This window comes from Nanorana parkeri, unplaced genomic scaffold (assembly GCF_000935625.1).
Source record: "Nanorana parkeri isolate BGI_ZX_2015 unplaced genomic scaffold, ASM93562v1 scaffold310, whole genome shotgun sequence".
Lineage (NCBI taxonomy): Eukaryota > Metazoa > Chordata > Amphibia > Anura > Dicroglossidae > Nanorana > Nanorana parkeri.
In genome coordinates, this window is record NW_017306578.1 from 1,189,704 (window position 1) to 1,213,409 (window position 23,706).

The window sequence follows — 23,706 nt, forward strand, 5'->3', positions numbered from 1 at the left end:
AAAGTAGAAGGGGAAACAGACGTTGTCCCGCTAATCACCATCGGATCTTGAGCGCAGCACTGCGGTTCCTGTCATTTGCCTGCGATAAGTCAGCAGCCCCTCGTGTCATTCATTACATCTCCCCTAATAGGGCAGCGTGTTCCTGGGTAGTAGTGAAATCTATCCAGTAGAACCAGGTGCGTTAAACTGCGTCACTCTGTGGTTAGCTGAGGCCAGGAGATCCTCCATTCTGTAGATCTCTCCGACCTTCGCCAGCCACAGTGAGATTGGTGGCGCAGCCGTGCGTTTCCAGTAAAGGGGATACACGCCTTCGCCGCACTGAGTAGGTGCACTAAGAGGCACCTCCTATAGCGGCGTAAGGGCATGGGTGCCAGATGTAGGAGATATTCAGCTGGGTCGGATCCCAAAACAACCCCTGTCAATGTATTGCATAGTCTGCCACTTTATCCCAGAAAACTATGAGCATGGGACAGGACCAGAACACATGCAATAGCGTACCTTCTTGTGTCTGGCAACGCCAGCAGAGTGGTGAGCACTGTGGGAACATTCTATGCAAGGTTGTCGGGACTCTGTACCATCTGGAGAGAATTTTGAACCCCGTTTCCTGAATACTGCTGGATATAGAGGCCTTATGTGTCATCTGAAATATCCTATTAACTTGGGGCGGAGTGAAGGTGATTCCCAAATCTCGTTCCCATTTCGATATATACACCGGGAGGGGTAGAGCAGGCGGGTCGCCCAACAGCTTGTAGGCTTCTGACAGGCCATGGCGGGTAGGACCCTCCCTCAAACAGATTTCCTCGAAAGGTGTCAGTGGAGGCAGCTCCCTTGGGTTCCTAACCAATTGAGTGAGGAAATGGCGCACCTGGAGTGCTTTCCAAAAGGTCATGGGAGGGTCGGAGCATGCTTGAATATCTTTAAGAGGTAGTAGACCCGAACCTGCCCGGAAGTGGTAGATCCCGAAGCTGCCTGATTTTATTACTCGGTTGATCTCCCTGTCAGCGGGTGAGATGGGGAGGTCTGGGTGTCCCAACACTGGGGTCATCAGGGAAGGATACCTATCTGCCCTACAGCCAGTCTTATCTGCTTTACAGGTAGCCATCGTAGGGCCAATGAGTGGATGAGTCCGGAGGTGGCTCGTATGCTTTCTGTCTGTCCAGGGTAGTCCCCCCAGAGGAATTGTGGTACAGGACTGCTCCATTGGCATCCACCGTTTTTCCTCTCCCCCCTGGCACCAATCTAGTATCCTCGCCATATGTACCGCCTTGTGATAGCACAAGGGATCCGGGAACCCAATACCTCCTCTGTGTTTGGGTCTGGACATGAGCAGTTGGCTAAGACGGTGGCCCTTCTGTGCCCAGAGGAACTTGCCAAATTCTACTCTCACCTTCCTCAGAAAGCCAGTCGGAATGTGTACCGGCAAAGTCTGAAGGAGGTAGAGCAGGCGCGGCAGTACATTCATTTTGAGAATGCTATTCCGGCCAAACCAGGTGAATAGGCCTTTCGTCCATAGTTGTAAATCAAGTTTTATCTGGGCAAGGAATGGCGGAAAGTTAGCCGAGAAAATCTCTCCGAGGGAAGGTGTCAGGAAGATCCCCAGATATTTAATTCTCTGTGGAGCCCATTTGAATGGAAAGTAAGTGCAGAAGGAATCTATGACTGCCTGGGGTACATTGAGGTTCAAGGCCTCTGACTTCTGCAAATTTACCTTGAAATTGGACAGGGAGTGGTAGTGTGCTAATTCCGCAAGAAGGTTCGGTAGGGATGTTGCTGGGCTCGTCACAAAAAAAAGTATGTCATCCGCGTACCCCGCCACCTTAAGGACCGACCCTCCCACCCTAAGTCCAGGAAAATTTGGGTTGTTTCGGATATGGCATAGTAGGGGCTCCAGGGTCAGTACACATAGCAGGGGGGATAGCGGGCACCCCTGGCGCGTGCCGTTGAATAGGGAAAAGTCAGCAGATGCCACTCCATTTACTCGTACATGGGCTGTTGGACGGGAGTACAGTCCATCTATCCACGCGGAAAACTCGGCCCCCACCCCTATGTAGATCAGTGTTGTTTTCAGAAACGCCCAATCTACCCTATCGAACGCCTTTTCGGCATCCGTTGATAGGAGAATAGTGGCGATGTCGAGTGATCTAGCTAAGTGAATGGCATTCAGGATCTTCGTAAATAATTTTAGATCCACATTTAGCAAGGAAATCGGTCGGTAGTTAGCACATTGGGTGGGGTCCTTACCAACTTTTGGTTTAACAGTAATGGCTGCTCGTAGTGCATCAACCGGAAGCGCGTGAGCGTCCAGAATCGAGTTAAAGGCCTTGAGGAAGGGCTGCGTAAGAAGGGAGGCAAAGTGTTTGTAATAGAAAAGCGTGAAACTGTCCGGTCCCGGCGCTTTATTGGGCTTCGACTCTGTTAGTGCTTTATGGAGCTCAACCTCCTCCAGAGGACCTGTCAGCGAGAGGCGAGCCTCCTGTGTGAGGCGTGGCATACCTGACTTTTCCAGATAGGTGTGAATTGCTCTGGACTTATCAGCCATAGCCTGGTCCACGGGCTCTGGGGACGAGTTATATAACGATTGGTAGAATTCCCTAAACCGGGCTGCAATTTCTCGAGATTCCAAATGAACTCTTTTGACCCGAAAGAGGACTAAAGCCAACAAAAAAAGTTTGGCATTAGCTCTCTTTTAAGTAATTACAAAATGATTGCTGAATAAACAGGGCTATATCAGAAATTTAAAAATTGCTCTGGTCCATAGGAGGGGGGTCACAGGTGTGAAAGCTAAAGTGGTTTAAGAACAGATTTAAAACATTAGTATAAACCATAAAAAAAATCTGCTAGGAGGTTACTAGCACTTATCACTTCATAGGAACAGATGAAAATGGCACAGCTGCCAAAGTCCTGCTGGCTGTTTCTTCGTTGGGTGTTCTCTTGGCAGGGAGAACAATTGGTGCACTGTATGGGTTAAATTGATCCATATCTCTCCGATCAGCCGCACAAAACCGAGGTCCATAAAAATCCAACTTTATTGTTGTAAATTCCATGCACAGTTAAAAAATACAAAGTATACACCACCATAGTATCTCTCCCACTCCAACGCCTCTCATGCGTTTCACCACATGGAAGAATAAGAAACTTCATCTCTATGATTAAGCCCAGGTGGTGAAACACGTGAGAGGCGTTGGAGTGGGAGAGATACTATGGTGGTGTATACCTTGTATTTTAAACTCTGCATGGAATTTACAACAATAAAGTTGGATTTTTTTGGACCTCGGTTTCATGCAGGTAATTGGAGAGATATTGTTTGACGAGTGGGAGCACACTGCAGCCTGCACCTGATGCCTATATTAATTTGCAGTCTGTTAAAATTGGTGCGGTAAGTTTTTTGCTTTTTTAAATGAATGTTTGGCATTGTTTAGAGTACAGCTGTTTCTTTCTTTGTGTTTACTTTATAGGAGCACTCCCCCCCCTCCCATTAATGTTTATGATGTTACCCTGCGATGGAGCTGCCCCCAGCTATCTTTTGCTTGGTCCATCTATAGAATGACAGCTTGGTCTGCACAAAGTCAGTCATTTATGTTGCTACTCATTACCCCGCCTATATTTTTTGACCAGGAGGCCCAATACCTGGAAGAAAGCAGAATTCTATATACATTTCTTAAACTGTTTACTTTTCAAAGCTTATTTAAATTCATTGTAGGTTACAAAACAATCCTGTGGAGAAAAGCAGTAATCAAAGAAATTTAGAAGTCTCTATAGATAAACAGTGACATGAAAAAATTGCAAACACAGATAAATCGTAAGAAAAACTAAAGAAGAAAATAGAAGGTAGCTTTTTAGGTGCCAGATATTGTCTTGTACCACAGTACAATTTTAGATTAAAAGGGTCTCTGCTTGCAGCGGTGCAGATATCTATAATAGACTGCTGCCGTGGGCTGCCTGTTTAGAAATTTCCATTAGATCTGACAGTCGCCAGGATACAGATAATAGAAAGTCAAACAAATGAGCAGTACAGCCAAAGCAATCAGAGTTGTTTATTGATGTGGATTCAGCAAGATGAGAAGTTGCGGAGTTCCCATCATCTACAAACTTTAACGGAAGTCCCAAAGGAGGTATCTGTATAAGAAAGCTCTTGTGTTTTATTTGGAAAGTATCACAAAATACAGAATGAAAACCTTTACAATACATGTGCAGAAAATGTAGATTGGTAACTATGTTGTCTGATTGAAGCAGTTTTTATTTATAATATACCATGTCTGTACAAATGTTCATATCTCTAGAAATAGGAAAGAGGATGCTTAATCTATATAAGCTATATGTCAGAGCTTCTGTCTATGTATCCAAATGCAAAGCATGCCTTCTTGCGTTTGAGCAAAGTCACTAATGTGGGGGAGTTAAAGGAACTTTTGATGATAAAAAAGGTATGGAAGTGACTCATTGCTAGTTTGTTTATAAAGGTGCAAGCCCTGAGGCAATCATGCTGATATTGGTTTTACTACTATTAATAAATAAAATGAATTGCACTCATTTTAAAATCAACTGGTCTTGTTGTCTATGGAGGAGACACCCTTGAGTAAACTGATACTGACTAGGCTAAAAATAATACTACTGTTCAGCCCCCCAAATATGTGGGACAAGGGTAACTTTAAGGGGTCAGTAAGAGTTTAGCAAGCAGCAGACTGACAAAAAAGTAAAAGCTGGGAGACCAATGGACTCCATGCATTTAGGGAGTCACATGATTTAGGGAAGGGGTGTGTCTACCCCTTGTTTAGATAGAAGCAGCACACTTTACAAAAAAATGAACAAAAATGTTTGCCAGAAGCTCAGGCACAAAGGGGTCTAATATTAATTGTTTTCACCTGAGCATGACACAGCTTTCACCCAAGATACACACATTTTTCTAACTGAATGTGTGAAACCTGGATCAAGGCTGTATGCATCTTGTGTTAAAACATATAAATAGAACCCTAATTTTAACACACAGCTTTCACCCAAGATTCACAAATGTTTGTAACTAAATGTGTGAAACCTGGATGAAGGTTGTATGCATCTTGTGTGAAAAAAATATAAATAGACCCCTAATTTTAATTTAATGAACTTGTTTTTTCAAGTTACTATAGTATACAGCAAAATAATCAACTGTTCATCCTCTAGATGAATGGAAAAGAATACACATATAGGATTAATGTTAAGATAAGCTATGGTAAAATTCTCTGTAGGTATGTAGTTCACACAGCACAGTGCCATGGAAAATGGTGCTATATCAATCAATAATAATTACAGGACTCGTTTTGAGCCCAATGAAATAAAATTTTTCTTGCAATTAAAGATTTCTTGAGATTTATTTGCAGTAGTAAGGAGTAATGGTACTGCTAGAAATTGTGTCTGATGAAAAGGCTAAATGGGCCTCAAACGCAGCTTCTTAACATAATCTGGCTTATTTTCTAGCATGTCAATAATCACCTACTGACAAAATAATTCCAAATAGTAAACTAATTTTAAAAACTGCAGGAAAAAAAGTGATGCCTCTAGCAGAAAATCAATTTCAAGCTGCCCTTTTTCTAAGTCCGATGTCTCTGTTATAAAGCTGAAATGCACTATTTATTGGCAAAATGTGAAGAATGGTGCATAGACAAGACTCTAATTGTTACTTTAGATAGTTGTGGTAGATACAGAAAATTGCAGGAAGTAGTTAGGGCTATCTGTAAAGCATGTCTTGATCTTTGTTATCTAATAAATGGAGCAGTTTGGAAACACAGCCTTAAGTGTATAGGCTAGAGAGGAGAGAACTCTAGATAGTGCAATCCACTGAGGGTAGATCCCCACCTCATCAAAGGGGAACAGCACACTCAAACCCTGCATGGCGGTTCGTGTATAGGGTGAGCTGCATTCTATTTGGGATACACAAAGTGTCTGGTTATACGGTGGTGGACATACAACTTGCAAATCCACTGCACATAATTATGTTTCTCACGTGTGCTGGCAAGAGAATTATACACATAATTGTCTCTTAAGAAGGACTTGCACATAATTAGACTTCCTTGAGATTGCTTCATTTTTGCAATCCACTGGTTACTGTTGCACATACATATGCATACACTAAGAAAAAAAATACCTTAAATGCACTTACTGAACTTCTGAACTGTAACGCAGCACTTTTGTAACACGTAACAGGTTAGTGATCTATCTAGGATCACCAGTGCTTGCTTACTAAAAAAAATACACTTATTGCTGTGGGATTTTCTTAGTTAATGCTATATTTTCATTTAGCAAACGATAAGGAAATATAAAGAGGATCAAATATTGTGTTTTTTACTCCTGAACAGCTGGTCATTCATAGACAGCAGTCTAATTCCAATATTTTGCTTTTTGACAGCATTCCAAGAGTTACTTTTATCAGAGTAAACATTCTGACAATTGTCCACCCATCACATATCTGGGGTTTTCTGTGTACAGTATAACCAAAATCTAAAGGATTTCCATTAGTGCCTTTATGGCAAAAGCCCAATATTTTAAAACTGGACTAAACTGCTGAAAGCCAATATCTGAATGACTGCTGTTATTGCACTTCACTTCCCAATATATGCTAATATTACATCTCTAAAAAGTATAAACCTAAAGCACAAAAGTGCTGATCTTGAAAGTAGTTGCATTTTGTACACCTGCAATGCTGATATTTTAAGCAATGTTGAAGAGCAGTAATTGAATAGGGAATCTTACAGACTTCTGTTCAGCACACAATAATGACTATAAGTGGATATTACTGAAGACATTGTACATCACTGGTTTCCTTGAATGATACTGGCACAAGCCCCGATCACTTATGAATTATCTGGCTGGGAAATATGAAACAAATGTACAAAATATGTACATCAAGCTGTTTGTAATTTTAATTCAAAGGTAAAGCAATGTCTTATAGACTAATGTACACTGCAGTTATGCTGTGTCGTCAGAATTTCCTTCATGTCTGCATTCATATTGATTGTGTTGTGCTTAAATTGCTCAATTGCTTACTGTCATGCCTACAAATATGCTTCAAATAATGTCTTATATACACACAGTAACTCATTTTTTATCTTAAAATGCATATTATTGCTGTCTAGCATGCTATAATTGTACGCAGAACAATTTAGTAGTCTTTACAGATTAGCATGCCATTCTTTCAACTATCCACTAGAGGGCATCTGGCGAGCAGAGTTTTCCAACTGTATGCTGGGAAAAGCAAGTAGAGCAGAATTCTTTAGCTAAGTTAAAGCGGACCTTTACCCATATCTTTAAAATAACAACAAAAATACCTTTAGAAATGTTGAGTAATGACAATCTACACACACATACTTCTAGATAATTGCCGGCTTTGTATTCTTTGCATACCTCTTTTCTTCCCCAGTCTTCTGACAGTGGCCATGTTAACTAAGGCCAGGTTACTAGCGCTCCCTTTACTTTGTGGAACTCTGGCACATGTGACTAAAATATGTGACCATGCCTTTCCCTGTGATCTCATGAGATAACAGATGAGGTTTCCCAGCAATGCACTTCTGATGTAATCTTCCCAGGATTCAAGGCTTTGGTACATTACATCATTTGTGCCAAAGTGGACCGAGAAGTAGATAAACTCTATTTGTAAGCAAATTAAAAACATGTTTGTTTAGCCTCCCTGGCGGTATGATTTTTTCTTTTTTTTTTTCCTTTTTTGGTTCTGTGTTTTCTTTTTTTTAAACTTTTGAATCTCCAGTTTCGCCCCCCCTGGGACACGGATGCTCGCAAGGGACGGAACCCGGATGCCAGCATCGGCCGGAGGACACAGCGTGGCGCTGTGTATTCCCAAGTGTGGCTCGGGGTTACCGCTTATGGTACAGAAAATTAACCCTGAGCCACACTCGGGAATACCGCCAAGAAGATTAACTAATGATTGTAAGACGATTTTAAATCAGCATGCAGAGCTGCATGCTAATGTGATTTTTAATGAATGGGGGTAAAGGTCCACTTTAAGGCCTGGTTCACACCTGGGTGTTTTACAGCGCGTTCCTACGCGCTGTAAAACGCTCAACATGTGAAAACCAATAATTGCCTATGGGCGTAGGAACGCACTGAAAAACGCCCTACGCCCAAAGAAGTACAGGAGCTTCTTTGGGGCGTATTGTCTGCGCGTATCCATTAGGATATGCGTATCCATTCGTGTGCACCTTACTGTATAGCTGGTGACAAATTGTTGAGTGTGTTTGTCATTTGTTTTGCTTGTCCATTAGGATACAGCCGGATAGCCCTCGGAAACACGCGTTCGACACGCGTTTCTTTTACCGCAAAATGGGGATAAAAACGCGCGGCACGAAACGCGCATATTCCGTACGCCCAGGTGTGAACCCAGCCTAAGAGTTAAGTAAAGAGCAGTCTGCAAGTGTAGTATTTTAAGTAAATAAAAAACAAACAAAAAACAGGCTGTGCTTTTTCTCAGATGTGCAACTGAAATCCCCATTCATTCATACGGAAAGGCCATCCACCTTTAATGAAGATCTATTTCTGGTTGTGGAACATGCAGAAGAAGCAGGGCCCAGCCAAGAGACTTTTGTAGGATTGTGTGGTGCCCAGCAGTAAGGATTTTGGAGAAGTGGGGATAGGTAAGTGTAAGACTTGGTGGGGTTTATGGGGACTTATAGCGAATAACTGTAGTACTTAAATTATGATTATTCTTTTTATGTAGTGATTTGAAGACTAGCCACCTAAGGGAGTTCTCACAAATACTTTATGCTGGTGTTGACGGACATAAAAGGATAATTGTACTAAACGTTCCGTTATATTTCAATAACCATTTTTCCTGTAACAAAAATATAAAACAACAACTGTGTAAAATGCATATCAAAATTATTTTAGGTAAACACTGCAATAATAAATATAAATAAACATAATATTCCTCACTACAGGGAACCTGTCAGGAAAATTAGGGAGCAGTAAACGGAGTCACCCATAATGGGTTGAAAGTTACTATTTAACTTTTTCTGGGTCAGTGACTCAGTAGTGAAGCAAGGATGAAGAGGACAGCTTCAGATGTTGCACCTTTTAAAAAGTCAGCAGTGGCAGGTCCTTTCATTTTATACAGGCAGGTTCTATGGGACAACTGTCCAGCATTCAATCGGGTATATTATTCTGATGCACACTATTAATATGATCATTGTATGTCTGCTGCATCTAAAACTGGTAAAGTTGCTATTGCTGTTTGTTGAAATGATACAGTTACTCTTTAAATCCAAATTTACTGCTAAAGTGATAGTGCCAATAAGTCATGCTACAAAATAAATAAATGCCTGCTATTCACATACTAAGACCTGTCTAATGATTTGTATGTTTACAGGTATGATATAGATTTCTTATATTTACAAACCACAAAGAATAATTATTATGTTATTAGCAGCAAAGTTAACAAACCTTTCCTCTCAATAGGCGCAGACAGGACATTTGCACTCTCACTGGCCCGATATATCTTCTTATCAAACTGTAGAGTGGGCACGTCCTCTGTGTCATTAATGTTAACAGTGGCTTTAGTGATCTGTCCCAGAAGTGCATAGGCTGGCATACTTAGTTCCACTGTGAAACGTTCAATGCCCTCGTAAACCTGGTCATCGCTGATGATAATGGTGCAGGCCTTGCTGTCCTCTCGCTCATCAAATTGCACCTGATGGGATTAAACATACTAGATATGTCAGTCTGTATTAACATAGTAGATTTATTTTACTGTATTTGGAATATTCACTGCTGAGAGACAGCAGAGGCACTTCAATGATCTCATCCTGTTCTTACATGTCATTGCAATCTCACTACTATTGTTAACTCTTCTAATTTACACCCACACAAAAATCTTTATTATTTTTCCTAAGCAATCTACTGCCTAGTTTTCGGTCACTGATATAGCACGGAAAAAAGAAAATTACATAGGAGACAAAGTACAGACACTTTAGAAATGAAATGTAAAAGAGAAACACTGCTGTACTGCAACATAAACTGAAGGTCAATGTTAGCAAAGAGCACAACTGTTAATTAAGAGATGAGATACCAGTGGCCAGTGAGTGTTATTATTTCATGAACACCAAATGAAATAAATAATTACGCATGGGAGCTGATTTAGTAAAGGAGTAAAGTCTGTTCATTTAACCAAGCGAACATTCAATTAGGTTAGTAAATATAGGGAAGCTGTGTTTACTTGACAATCATGTCATGAACCTACTGTTCCTTTTTCACCAGCTGGTGACTATGCTCCAACACGTAGCAGCCTGTGGTTTCAGTAGCCATCATCAGGTGTCTTCCTGTCTCTGTCCTTAAAGGAGAACTATGAGGTGAGTGCTTTTCACAATGAGACTGTCACAGGTCGGCTCAGTAGATCAGGAGGTGAGCGAACACATACCGGCGTTCGCTCACCTCTTGATCCTGTCACAGCTCTCTGCCGTGACAGGGGAGGGGCTGGATACGGGTGAGGGGGCGGGTACAGCTGGCTCTGCCTCTAGATAGGCAGAGCCAGCTGTCACTCTCGCAGCAGGGCAGATCCAGACATAATTGTCGGGGTCCGCTTCAGCTGCGGCGTCTCAGTATACAGCGAGCTGTAGCTCGCGGTATACTGAGCTTAGGGTGACGGGAGGACGCTAGTTTGTGTCCTCCCGTTACCCTAAGGAGAATTATGGTGAAGAGCCTTAACCCCATAGTTCTCCTTTAACCCACATTTGCATCTAATGGCTGGAGGGATTTATAATACCAACTCTTTTACAGTTAGATACCTCACCCTTTAACCAGTTGCCTTGCTTGTGTTTCCTCCTGATCTGCTATATACTATACTATATTACTGTAGATGAGCCATGCTCATGGTGGACTCCAGCCATTCAGCAGAGTGCGACTCACACATAAAAATGAATTGGGCCACAGCACATGCGCAGTAGGAAAAGCACCTGGCAAAGGCTGTTTGACACTTGGCAGAGTTGCACAAAGAAGATCAATGGAATTGGAAGGGAGGTAAGAAATCAGACAGATGGGCTGCACTATGGTGCACTATGGGAAATCCCGTGATCGTACGATTACCATAAGGTGTGTGGAAGCCATGCGACCTCTACTACTGTAAGGTCGCACGACTTTTAACTTACGAACCTGTTCGAAAACCCGCCAAGCATCGTACGATGTTCGGCGGGTGTGTAGCATGTTCGTACGATAAAAGCCGGACGTGCAGGTGTGCGCAAGCGCACACTGCCCGTTCGCCATTGCGGACATCGGAAGCCCGCCCCTCGGGGGGCGCGGCTTGCGATCATCGCAAGTACGATCTGCCTGTCCAAGATAGGCAGATCATACGTTTTTTTAAGTACCTTACAACCATCGCAAGACACATAGTCTTACGATGGCTGTAATGTGTGTGTCTAGCCTTAGAAGTAACAAGCCCAGCTGAAGAAAGCTGGCTCATTAGGGCCTCTATAAGATATCCCAGCCTTCTAAGTGAGCGGGTCCACCTGGGAGATAGAGGAGGTCGCAGTGTAGGGGTCTGGAGGGTTCCACCCTGTGTGGCAAAACACCTTTGTGGTGAGGACCAGCCTGTGTGACTGTGAGAGAAACAGTTGGGACTAGTCTTGGAAACAAACAAAGAGGACCAGTGGGTCAAGGAGGCAAAACGCTGAAGGTAAAAGCCAAGAAGCTTTATCTGTGTTTTGGTTGCCAGTACTGTGGGTACTTTATGTTTGGAAACCACTGTGAGGGAAAACTGGTGGGGGCTTTTTTTGAGTTTGAATCAATAAAAGTGGGCAAAGAAGCCCTTAAAAGAAGTAAGCGACTGGAAGTGTCCTTAATGCGCTACCATTTTAAGCTACCGTATTTTTCGCTCCATAAGACACACTTTTTCCCCCCCAAAGGCGGAGGAAAATGTGTGTGCATCTTATGGAGCGAATCCCTATTTCTTTGTACATTTAGCCCTGCTAAAGCAGAGCTAAACGTACAGTGGAAGCCACTGCTCGTTTAATACAAGTGATCTATCCAGATCACATGTATTAAAACCGATCAGCAGCAACCCCCCCCCCGTTGTGGCTTTCGGGTCCCCCGCTCCTCTGGGGGACCCGTGACCACGGGATAGGGGATAGGAGCTCACCATAGAGCCCCTAGAGCAGACGAAGAATGGCAGTTCTTCATCTGCTCTGTGTGATCACTGAGACCGTGGCACTGTAATCACAGCGCCACCTGTCTCAGCGGTCACTAACTGCAGCTTCTGTCACGGAAACTGTGACAGAAACGGCCTGCGTCTTATGTACTGGTGCGCCTTATGGAGCGCAAAATACGCTAATTCTCACAATGGCTACTGATTAAAACAGCTCCTTTTTTGTAATCTGGACCTATTCTTGTCCCAAATAATGATCCCCCTCCCAGATTAGCTGGGTACATGACTGTAGATATTAAATAATCTTGGAGTTTTGTAACATTTGCCTATTCGTTGCTCATGTACTGTAACTATTTCATGTTTGTTGTCCACGTAGTAAAAGGATTGCCTGCATAATGCCACTTTTGTTTGTTTCTTGTCACCTTATTGTAACAACTTCCTGTTTATTGCCTGCATATTGTCACAATTGCCTATTTTAGGCGGAAGCTAAGCAAGCTGCATGATGAAACTGAATGATAATTTCAGTAATTTGTTGCAGCAAATTATTTCTTGATCAAGCCAAAAAATATATAAAAAACTGTAAAACAAATTGTGCCATTTTATATCTGGCAAACTGGAGGAGCTCTATGCTCCTTTTAACATCATTAGCATGATTTCTTTTCAGCTGATAGTAGACTGCTTTTTACAGCCAGAGCAGTGAAATGCTTATATATGACTAAGTTCAAGGTTTCATTCACACAATAAGAGCTAAAAAGGAAGCACCTCTGCTTTGCTGTGTTTGTCTTTTTAGATAATCCATAGTCTCAAACCTTTATTCATGTATTAAATGCTTATTTGTAGAACAAAGATTGCATATCAATACTAAAAATAAAATGCTGTAAAACAACAGTTTACCCACTTGCTGACCGGGGTGTTTACACCCCCTTCCTGTCCAGGCCATTTTTCAGTATTCAGCGCTGCGGTATTTTGACTGACATTTATTCCGTCATGAAACGCTGTACTGAAATGAATGAACTTTATACCATATTTTGGTGACAGATAGAGCTTTATTTTGGTGGTATTTAATCACCACTGCGGGTTTTATTCTTTACTATATAATGAAAAAGTACCGAAAATTTCGAAAAAAAAACTGTTTTCCCTACGTTATGTTATAAAACAATTATTATGACCCACATTTTTGGCAAAATATAAAAGATGGGGTCACGTCTGGTAAATAGACACCAAACATGTCAAGCTTTAAAATTGCGTGCGCCCGCGAACACGCAAAAAACGGCCATACCCAAAATTAGGCGACGCTTTAAAAGCTTTTACCGCTCATCGGTTTAGTGTTATCAGTGATTGATGGCCCTAAAATGATTGCTCTCACTGCAACGTTCGTGGCAATATGTAACATGTGCGGCGTAATGGATGCAATCGTCATTTCCGCACGTAGGCGCACTCGACGCATGTTTTTTGGGGGGAACTTAAAACAATGTTTCAAATTTTTTTTATTACCTTTATATGTGACTTTTAATTTTTAATTTTTTTTTTACCAATTCTTTTAAACCTTTTTTTTTTCCACTTAGCTTTATTGCTATCAAATAGGGGACTAACAAGCCCCCTTTGTGATTTCAGTGTCAGGTCCTCTTTATGGAGACATCAGGGGTCTTTAAGACCCCTAATGTCACCTAGGGACCCCCAGAGAAGCTGATGAAGCAAACACCTGCTTCACCAGCTTCTCTTCGGTTTCTGTACCGGAGAGTGACACTGAATGCAGGCACTGATGTAATACACATCAGTGCCTGCATTCCAAAGAGGAGGAGGAGATCAAACGGAGCTCGTGTACTGAGCTCCGTTTGATCTTAGGCCGCAGAGCTGCTGTGCTGGTCCTGGGCTCGCACCAGGCACATCGGAGCTCGGGATCGCCAGCAGCGGCTGCAACGGAGGGGGGGCGCACACACGCACACATAGTACAAGCGATCGGGCGTCTCTACATTCCAGGCTGATTTCCCCGCTCGTGCGTGCCGCCTAGCGGCGGGCACGAGCGGGGCGGGATGGGACGTTTAAAAATGCCCACCCGCATTCAAGAAGCCGCTGTCCGGCTGTTTAATTACAACGGCCGGACAGCAGGTGGTTAAAAAGATATAAACTTAAAAAGCATCTAAAATAAATCTAATACAAAATGTTTAGCTTCCTATCATCCCTTTTGCTGCTGCGGACACAACTATTAAGTCTGCGGCAGTAAACAGACTCCTGGCCACTATAGTAGCTGGGAGTTAGTTTATAATTTTACTCCCGGCTGCCAGCTTTCTTGTGGATGTGGTTCTGGTGGCTGTAAAGTACATACAAATGAAAACAAAAACAATGACTGTGCCATTGCACTCTGGAAGGAGAGCAATAATTCTAGAGCAGGGGTGCCCACAAGGTTGATCGCGATCTACCAGTCGATCGCGTAGCGATCACTGGTAGATCGCCATGTCCTCTCCTAAAAAAAACTTATTATTTTTTCCTTGCCTCAGGCGCAAAAGGAGGTGGCTACGGCTAGGCTCCCGCGGTGCTCGTGCGGCTGAATGTGTCAGACGCTGCAGATGGAAAGGTGCAGGACACCCCATGTGCAACGTCGGCCACACGAGCACCACTGAAGGACAGGACGCAGGGACCTGTAATGTACTGGAATGCACTGGAGTGTAAGCAGGCCGACTCCCTGCGTTCTGGTGCGGGAGGGGGTGTGGAGCTGTATTGAAGTCAATGGCATCGCCCACAGTGCGATCGCCCGCACTCGGAACACAGGCACATTAGTGCCTGCATTCCGGTCCAGTGCGATCTGCAAAAATAGTGCTCGCAGCATTTTTGCGGATCGCACTGGACTGGAACACAGGCACTAATGCAGGCGATCGCACTGTGGGCGAGGGGCCTGCCTGCGCAGCCTACGCCCCCTCCCGCCCCTGAATGCAGGTGTTTTTTCGTTGGTAGATCTCAATGAGCTCGTCATTTGAAAATTAGATCTCCAGACGAAAAATAGTGGGCGCCCCTGTTCTAGAGCAATCGTTCACGGTTAACTCTAAACGGATGAACGGTAAAGGCTTTAAAGTGATGCCTATGGACAATTTGGGCACCAAAGTTTTTCACGGGTGTGCACAATTTTAAGGCTTGATATACATTTTTTTTTTCTTGACCCAATTTTGACTTTTATTTTATACTGTGTTTGTGGTCTCCAGCAGCGAAAGGGTTACAAATATTTACCTGGCCTGCATATTCCACATAATCCTGCTGTCCGGGTCGGGAGCCCACACTGGAGCTGGATGTGGCAGTGCCCTGTTCTGTGCGGCACAGTACTATAGCATACTGGTTCAGGTTCCCAGTCCTCTTTACAGTCACACTGATGGATCCCGCCTTTTCACTCACGTTGTAACTGTTAATAGAAAGAAACCTCTGTGTTCACACAAAGACTTTGAAGTGTTACTTTTTACTATACTATAAAGAAAGATGGTAACTCTATACACACAAACAATTAAGTACAGCCCATAAAAATTGTTGACTTGTTCAGCATATTTGAACATGCACGCGTGACATCTTTTTTCAAACAATGCCTACCGATAAAGGTGAACATTTTAAATAAAAACACAAGAAAAAGTTGCCTTTAAATGATTTATTCAAGAATAATAATAAAAGATATAATGGTGTACTGTGGATATTGTAACTACACTGAGTGGCCAGATTATTATGACCACCTGACGTTTGTAGGAAAAATTAGCTATAATTAGCTATTATTTCGCGATGAAGTTGATAGAGGGCCAGACCATTATAAATAGGGAAGCAGGTTGTTTATCACGACAGTAGAAGTGATTTTTTTCTGAAGATATGGGTAAACAACGCGATTTAACAGCCTTTGAACGTGGGATGATTGTTGGCGCTCAAGCCATGGAGCGAGTATCAGCAAAACAGCAGAATTCGTTAAATGTTCATAAGCAGCTGTTGTTAAAGTGTTTAAAGACTGGACTGTCAGCCGAAATTCTGGGTCTGAACGTGCGAATTGTGGCCGTCAGCGACTAGTCAATGTTAGGGCAGAACGGAGAGTGGCAAGACTGGTACAAGACAACAGAAGGGCAACAGTGCAGTGTCAGATTCCTCGCATCACCTTTCAACATCTCGTGGAGTCACGAGGCGGCCCAACGAAGTCATCTCGTGGAGTCATCTCGTGGCCCAACGAAGTACTGATGGGGTGGTCATAATAATCTGGTCACTCAGTGTATACCCTTGGATTCAAAGCTGGTATTCTCTTTTAACAAAAATTACTTCTTCTCAGTATTTTGTGTAACTGCTCACCAGCCTCTGACATCTACTCAGTGAAACTTTTGACCACTTTTCCATGCACATTTATTTCAGTTGGTTTCCTGGCATGCATTGCAAAACCCCTCTACAAAATTTCAATGGGAATCAAATTAGAGCTTTGACTATGGCAGTATTTAACACTCTATTTCTAATGTTTGAGCCATTCCTTGGTGGATTGGCTTCAGATCATTATTGTGTTGAAAGACTGATTTCTGGTTCAACTTCTACTTTTGGACAGATGGCTTCACATCAAGCAACTTTAATATAATGCACAATGTAAAGCTGCCTTGATGACCGTGAGCTTCCCAGTCCTAAAACCATTTTCACCACCATGCCTTTTTGGACAGCAAAGGCTTTTCTTAACACACCTCTCACGCAGGTTGAATTGGAACAATCGCATTTATATTTTACATGCATGCACTTTCACCTGAACACTCTACAATTAAATTTGGGTTTTTTTAAAACGAAACTAAACTCAAAAATTAAATTATAAAAATAACTTCTATTATATAAATAATCAATGACTGTGTACCTTTTTTTGTCATTGTTCAGCTCTTAATGCACCAAAACCATTTTATTTTTCTCCAGCCACAAGTTGCTGCCAGAAGGTGGCTACTTTTCTTCTCCATAATCCCTACGGGAGCTGAAAAGTAGCCACCCTCTGTGGTGGTTCATGTGAAGGACTACTACATGCTGAGGGCGTGTCTTCTCAGTCTCCACCCACAAATCCTCCCCTCTGGACTCTGCAAGAAGCTGGGATTTCTTCAGCTCTCCCACACTAATATATGATCTTTGATTTCTCTCCTTCTGGCTTACCAAAGAGAGAGTGTGGGGTGAGCTGCTTGTGAGAAGATTCAGAATGTGAGCAGTCACCAGCCTCATACTTTCTTCTGAGTCGCAGCTCACATGCTGGATCTGGTCACACAGTCACATAGGATGCGGCTCCTACATTTTAAATGTTTTTCTGAGTAGATTGTTGGAAACTTGAGGTTTGTTGTAGATTTGTTGTAAAGCTGTTGTAAGTAGTTTTGGTAATTCAGAGCATTGCAGAGGAGATTACAAGCAGTCACACTGTGTCAGGATCCAGACCACCCCCAGGTGGCGCTGGAGCGAGGTCCTGCAGTTCCTGTGCTCGTCTGCGGGTGTCTCCAGCAGCCAGGAACTGCCAGGTACCAGACCACCACTGGGTTGTGCTGGAAACCTGCAGCTCCAGTACTCACCTGCGGGTGTGCCCAGGCTGTGACTGATCATCCCATCACCTGGTGCTTCCTGTGAGGGTAATTAGCCCCTCCCTGCAGTCAGGAAGGTGGCTCAGTATTGCGTCGCCTGCACCTGTCTGACTCCCATGTCCTGTGCCTTGGAACCTGAACCCTGCTTCCTGAACCCTGCTTCCTATCTGCAAACCTGTTAACGACCCGGCTTGTTAACCGACCACTCTACTTAAATCCTGTTCCTGTACCGCACTGCCCTCCTGTTAACGACCCGCCTTGTTACCCGACCACTCTCCTTGAATCCTGTTCCTGTACCGCGCTGCCCTCCTGTTAACGACCCGGCTTGTACCTGACCAGTCCTGTTACCCCTCCTTGTTGCTGTTCCCCTGGCTGTAGGTGTGTTTGTCCCAACCATGGGTGTGGGGGGTTGAGTGGGTTTGTAGTTCTGTTTGCTTTGTAACAAATAAACTGTGTGCATATAACCCTATCCAGTGTGGACATATTCATTTGGTCATCCTGCGTTGGTACCTACATGTGGTATGAGGACGCTTGTGCAAGGTACCCTGACACACTGTCACAGTGTGTATAGTGAGGGGAGGGAGGAGGAGGCAGTTGTGTGCAATGAGAGATGATTCCTCTCTGCCTCATGGAAGTTGTAGGCAAAGAAAGATGTGCACGTGACCAGAATCAATATGCAAGGCTGTTGCTCAGGGACAGGAAGTGTGTGGGGAGAGAAGAGCAACAGGAGCGAACACAGCAGACTTTCTAAAGGGATTAAAAGAGTAAGACTTTATTTTAAAACATAAATAAATGTGGCTTTGGAGAAAGTGCAATGTGTAGATGTGTATAAGGAGAAAAAAGCGGAGCGTTTTGTGTTGCTTTAAGCATCAAACATATTCTGTTGAATTTGCTGGGTCAGCCAGTTGTGACAAATTTCCAGCAGTTTGAAATGTATGCCATTTGTAGATTATTTTTCTTACAGTGGAATGATTAATTTCAAATCAATTGCTGATCTTTTAAAATCCCTTGCCACACTCATTGGTATTCACAACATCTTTCTGTGGGTCTTAGAGGGCTCTATTAAACTTTGTGTATTGATACCACACATGTCTATTGCAAAGAGAACACCAGATCCTAAATACCTGAGGTTTAAATGAGACGGGTTATACCTTCACACTCCCTAAGGAGGTTGTAAGCACTGGCACCTAATCTGGAACACTGGATTCTAGTTTTGTGGTAAATATAGGGGTGTACTTGCTTTTTTCATAAGACAAATATGCAGTTTTGCTAAATTATATCATGAAAAAGACTACACCACGTCAATTTTATGTGTCATTTGTTCAAGTGTATCACCTTTATCTGTAGTCACTTTTCGAATCAAGATCTAATGTTTGCCTGTTCAAATGTTTCAAAGTTGAAAAAGTCAACAACTGGGATGTACTGTACATACTTTTTCATATGACTGTAGGTACTAAGAAAGCATGCATAAAAGAAAATAATTTATGTGTACTATCAGAAACTATTTGTCAATCAGCTGCACAATTTAGGAATGTAAAATCAGATTAAAAAAAGGCCATCACAAATGCATATGCACATGAGAACATATGATTTCAATATATTTTAGACATGTGGCCCTGGTGGCCTGAGCCTTATTTGCTTGATTTACTGCATAATGTATATCAATGAGGCTAAGTAAACAGGCAGATGTATAACATCGGATTCCTAATCCCTAATATGGAAGCTGCTAGTATGAATGCACATTGCACAATTATGTCATCTAGGTCCACATAGCTATGACACTATGCTAAATCTTACACTCCCATGTTATAACTCTATTAGAGCTGCAGCTAACGATTATTTTCATAATCGATTAGTTAGCCGATTATTAAGTTCGATTAATCGATTAATCGGATTAAAAAAAAAAAGTCTCCAGTGATGGACTACTAGTTTGTATTGAGATTGTAGTCCATCACGGGAGCAAGCTTGGAGCGGTGGAAGTAAAAAAAAAAAGTGTGGTGTGCAATATAGTACATTATAAAGCGGCACCGTGCAGAATACCAGCAGCTATAGAGGAATTCAGCAAATCGCAGCAATAGTACATTATACTATAATCAGAGGATCTGATGTATTCCTCTATAGCTGGAAGAATAGGTCACCAGCACTCCAAATATTTAAAATGAATAAGTCCTTTACTATTATTCCTTTTCTCATACCACTCTAAAGAAGTATTTCATGTTATAGACTGTAAGGCATATAAAGATAAGGGGTAACCTTTCGATGTTTTTTAACACAATTGATTTTTTTTGAAAAATCAAATAGGGGTTAGAATACAAAGAAAGTAAAAAGGGTCCATGCGAGAGTGTACATATGGATTACTGGAGACACAGAAAATACAATACAGAGAGGTCAGGTAAGCGCAAATAAAGGCACACCTGAGTCAATGAACTGTTTTCTTTCAAACTTATTCGAGTGCCTTCTAACTAAAGGTTAAAGCAGACATCTCTATTAAATTGTTACTTTGTTCTCTGCATTCTGTCTTATCTCCTTGACAAATGACTGATTCAAGCATCAGAAACACATATTGTGATTCCTAACAAGCTGGTTTTATCAGAAGAGAAACACGCAAGAAGGTGAGGTGAAGAACGGTGCTGCATAACAACTGTGGGCATTACTGCATTATGTATCTCTCATTGTCTAATAAATATGTGAGAAGTATGAAAATATTTCATGCAAAAGCAGTGCATGGTTTACAAACGCTTCTGTTTTTGATTACAATTTATCTTTCATTCTGTCTCCTCATTGGGTGTCTGTAGTGTACTTCTAAAACTGACCAGTCACAGGGGAATAGGACAGCATAGAACCTCCAGATATCTCGTCTTCACTCAAAGAAGAAGTCTCACCTTGTATTACTTTTCACAGCTCAGTCACCGAACTCCCACAGTGTATGTTGATTTTTATCTCATGTTCATGTGTGCAGTTGAAACTGTGATACAGACTTCGACAGCTCCCCCCTCTTCATTCATGGCCACGTTCTACATAGGAGACGGCCTCTTGATTGGCAGCCCTTATCTCACTGTCTCTGCACTTTCCAGACACAAGTGAGGTCACAGGAATGTAGAGGGAGCGCTCTCACAGGAATCAGCGCAGGCATTAGAACTGGATGGGGAGACTTGTTTTGTGTTGGGAAAGTGCAAAGACAGTGAGAAAAGTGCTGCCAATCAAAAGACCATCTCCTTTCTAGAATGTGGTGATAGAATAGAGAGGAGTGAGCTGTGCATCATACTTAAAGATCTAGAATCAGATATATTTTCCTTGATAAAGTATAAATTTAAGTAACCAGGCAGGCTTTTAATTTTACAAAAAAACATACTATGTCTCTTCTGCAAAAAAATGACTCTTACCTGTCTTTTCCTCAGTGTACAGTACAATTTCAGTGTATGCTGGGATAAACAAACTCCTGCACATGTGCGGGAGTAGCATCATCCCGGCACAATCAATCAAGATGGCCAAAGATCCCGAACACGGAAGAAGAAAAGACAGACAGGAAAGACGTTGGCACTGACCTTGAAGCTAGCAGAGCTCACATCGCTAGAGGGGAATTGAGTATAGTTCCACTTTAAAGTTGTATGTCCAGCCAGAATTGTATTCTTAATATTGAATGGAGTAGGAAGATTTAGAACGCCCAACAAGTTTTACTGCTATCTGGGGCTCAGGTAGACAGATTTACCCTCACTTTATGTTTTGTTAAAAACTTTTCATCAGACAGAGAGTGAAAATAACTCTCCATCAGCATTAGCGACAGAAATAAAAATGCTTTTCTTTAGTGGAGTAAGGGAGGGCTAGAACCCTTGTTTTTATTTTTCTCTTTGTCCCTGTTGCAGATTTCGCCTCACTTCCTCTGGTGAAATCATTGTCAGCAGGACAGGAAGTGAGTCACAGATCTAACAGAGCTCTAACAGACAGAAGAAAAAAAAAACTTGACATGAGTTGTAATCCTTCTCCACTCCATTCAAAATTAGAAAAAAGGGTTTTGGCTTAACATACACTTTAAGTAAATATACTAAACAACATGTAAGTGTGACACTTCCAGATATTTGATAACACTCACAGAGATCACATTACTACCCATGACAATGCCTTCAACTGACTTCTCTCCTGAAAGACAGAGCCATCTTTGTTCAGGGATCACCCAGGGTCAGCAACTACCTCCCGGTTTAAGTTGCTGGCTCAAATATGACACAGTCATTTAAATCCTGGTGCCTGTGTAGTTCTTGGCTGTGTTTGCAAATACTTGTGTGTGTATGTATGTATATCAGTGGCGTAACAACCCCCCTGTGGCCGCTCTGGGGCCCGGCCACAGGGGGGCCCGGCCAGGGCATCCCTCTGATGCGTGTGGGCCGCCTGAGTCGCTATGGCATATCAGTGTGCTGGCCGTCACTGACACAGCTCTGCAGCTGCTGTGGCAGTGACAGCCAGCAGCTGCGGCAGAAAAGGCCGGTTTCACCGGTGTTCGATCGAGAGTTCGAACTCGTCGAGTTCTCGGACCGCCGCAGTGGAGGAGGCGCCTAAGAGCAACCCCGCCTCCTCTTACATCACTGGCCAGCGACCTAAGAGCAGGTGAGGCCAGTGATGTAAAAGGAGGCGGGCCCGTCCATTGAAAGAGGTGGGGCCCGGGGACGGAAGAAGAGGGGGGCCCAGCGACCACGGAGCCAGACAGCGCTGAATTACTGAAAGGTCCGATGAGATCCAAAAATAATGAGTGTTTCCCAAGATTGCATCAAAATATTTAGTATTGTGAACAATCACTGCATGTATGTATAGGGGCAGACCTTGTGTAATAAAAATCTAAAAAGCATCATAATTATTGATTTCTTTCCAAAACCTGCTCCCAAACAACTAGGTGGGTTACAAAATACAAAGCCTATTACCAAAAAGCCTCCCCAGTCCAACTGACTTGACCTGGTATCCAGTGTGTAACAATTTTGGCCTCACAGGCATAAGATTAAATCTGATCAACCCCTACGGGACTTAGCCACTGGGAAGTAAACAGAGAAATTACATGAGCACAGGTACACATATTTCTATTTGTAACTTTGTAAACTATTTGTTTACTGATCAATAACAACGTGTTTTACTAGTTTTAACTTTTAAAAAGTGTAGAAAACAGTCAAACTGAATTCTATTATAACATGTGTAGTGGTGAAAAGCAGCCAAATTTTGAAAACAGTCGGGTCCAGGAACAGGCATACCTTATATGACTGAAGCTTATCAGAGACCACTGGATGTGGAACATATTGTCACTGACCACATTTGGTTTACTGTCCTTCACAAGAAACTTGAAATTATCCATGGTTTCCTTGTACTTCTCTTCATGCAGAATATAACGGATCAAGCCAAGGTTTATTTCCTCTAAAAGGAAACAAAAAATAACATTTCAAATGATCCATAGTCAATAATTTTAGCATTTTTAGAAAACAGAAGACTATGTATAAATAGCATGGTAAACACCATAAACATATCACACCATTTATAAATAAATATATAAAAAAGAAAATACATGGGCAAATTCTAATCAAATCATAAATGCAACTATATTCTCAGATGTGTGTAACAGCCTTTAATTCACAATCTTAATACTAGAAGTAAAAATGTTTCAAACAAATATTTACGTGCATAGTGTATGGAGGCAGCAATATTTGTTTACTATAAATTCAGGATATGCTTTCTGGTTAGCAGTGCAACACAGTGATTGCTGCTTTACTGTTATTTCTCCCTATGGAAGTCTGTCTAGTCTGACAATAAACAGCACTACAGACAAAGCCTGTATTACATAAGCTATACCTAGATATGAAGTGCATTAAAGCAGAACTCACATAACCGCATAATTCCCAACCGATCCTCGGAGCCTTATTGTTAGACCAGTTACTGGAGCCTCTCTTGCCCTCTGCTGCAGTGGTCTAAGGTCTGTGAGTCATCATGTCTTATACATTGCATATAGGACATGAGGACACAAAAGGACATACCATCACTGCAGTGGGGGAGGTGAAGGCTGGAAGGAATTATTTGTCAACT

The 23,706-nt window shown here is 42.4% G+C and overlaps 1 protein-coding gene across 1 annotated transcript in view; it reads right to left on the minus strand.

Moving 5' to 3' along the window:
• Nucleotides 1–23,706, minus strand: part of FRAS1 (Fraser extracellular matrix complex subunit 1) — a 269,028-nt gene that overhangs the window by 28,063 nt on the left and 217,259 nt on the right. Inside the window, exons 51-53 of the mRNA XM_018557898.1 lie at nt 22,884–23,043; nt 15,335–15,503; nt 9,421–9,667 (exon numbers count right to left, since the gene is read on the minus strand). Of these exons, the coding sequence (XP_018413400.1) occupies nt 9,421–9,667; nt 15,335–15,503; nt 22,884–23,043 (576 nt within the window). The remainder of the gene's footprint in view (nt 1–9,420; nt 9,668–15,334; nt 15,504–22,883; nt 23,044–23,706) is intronic.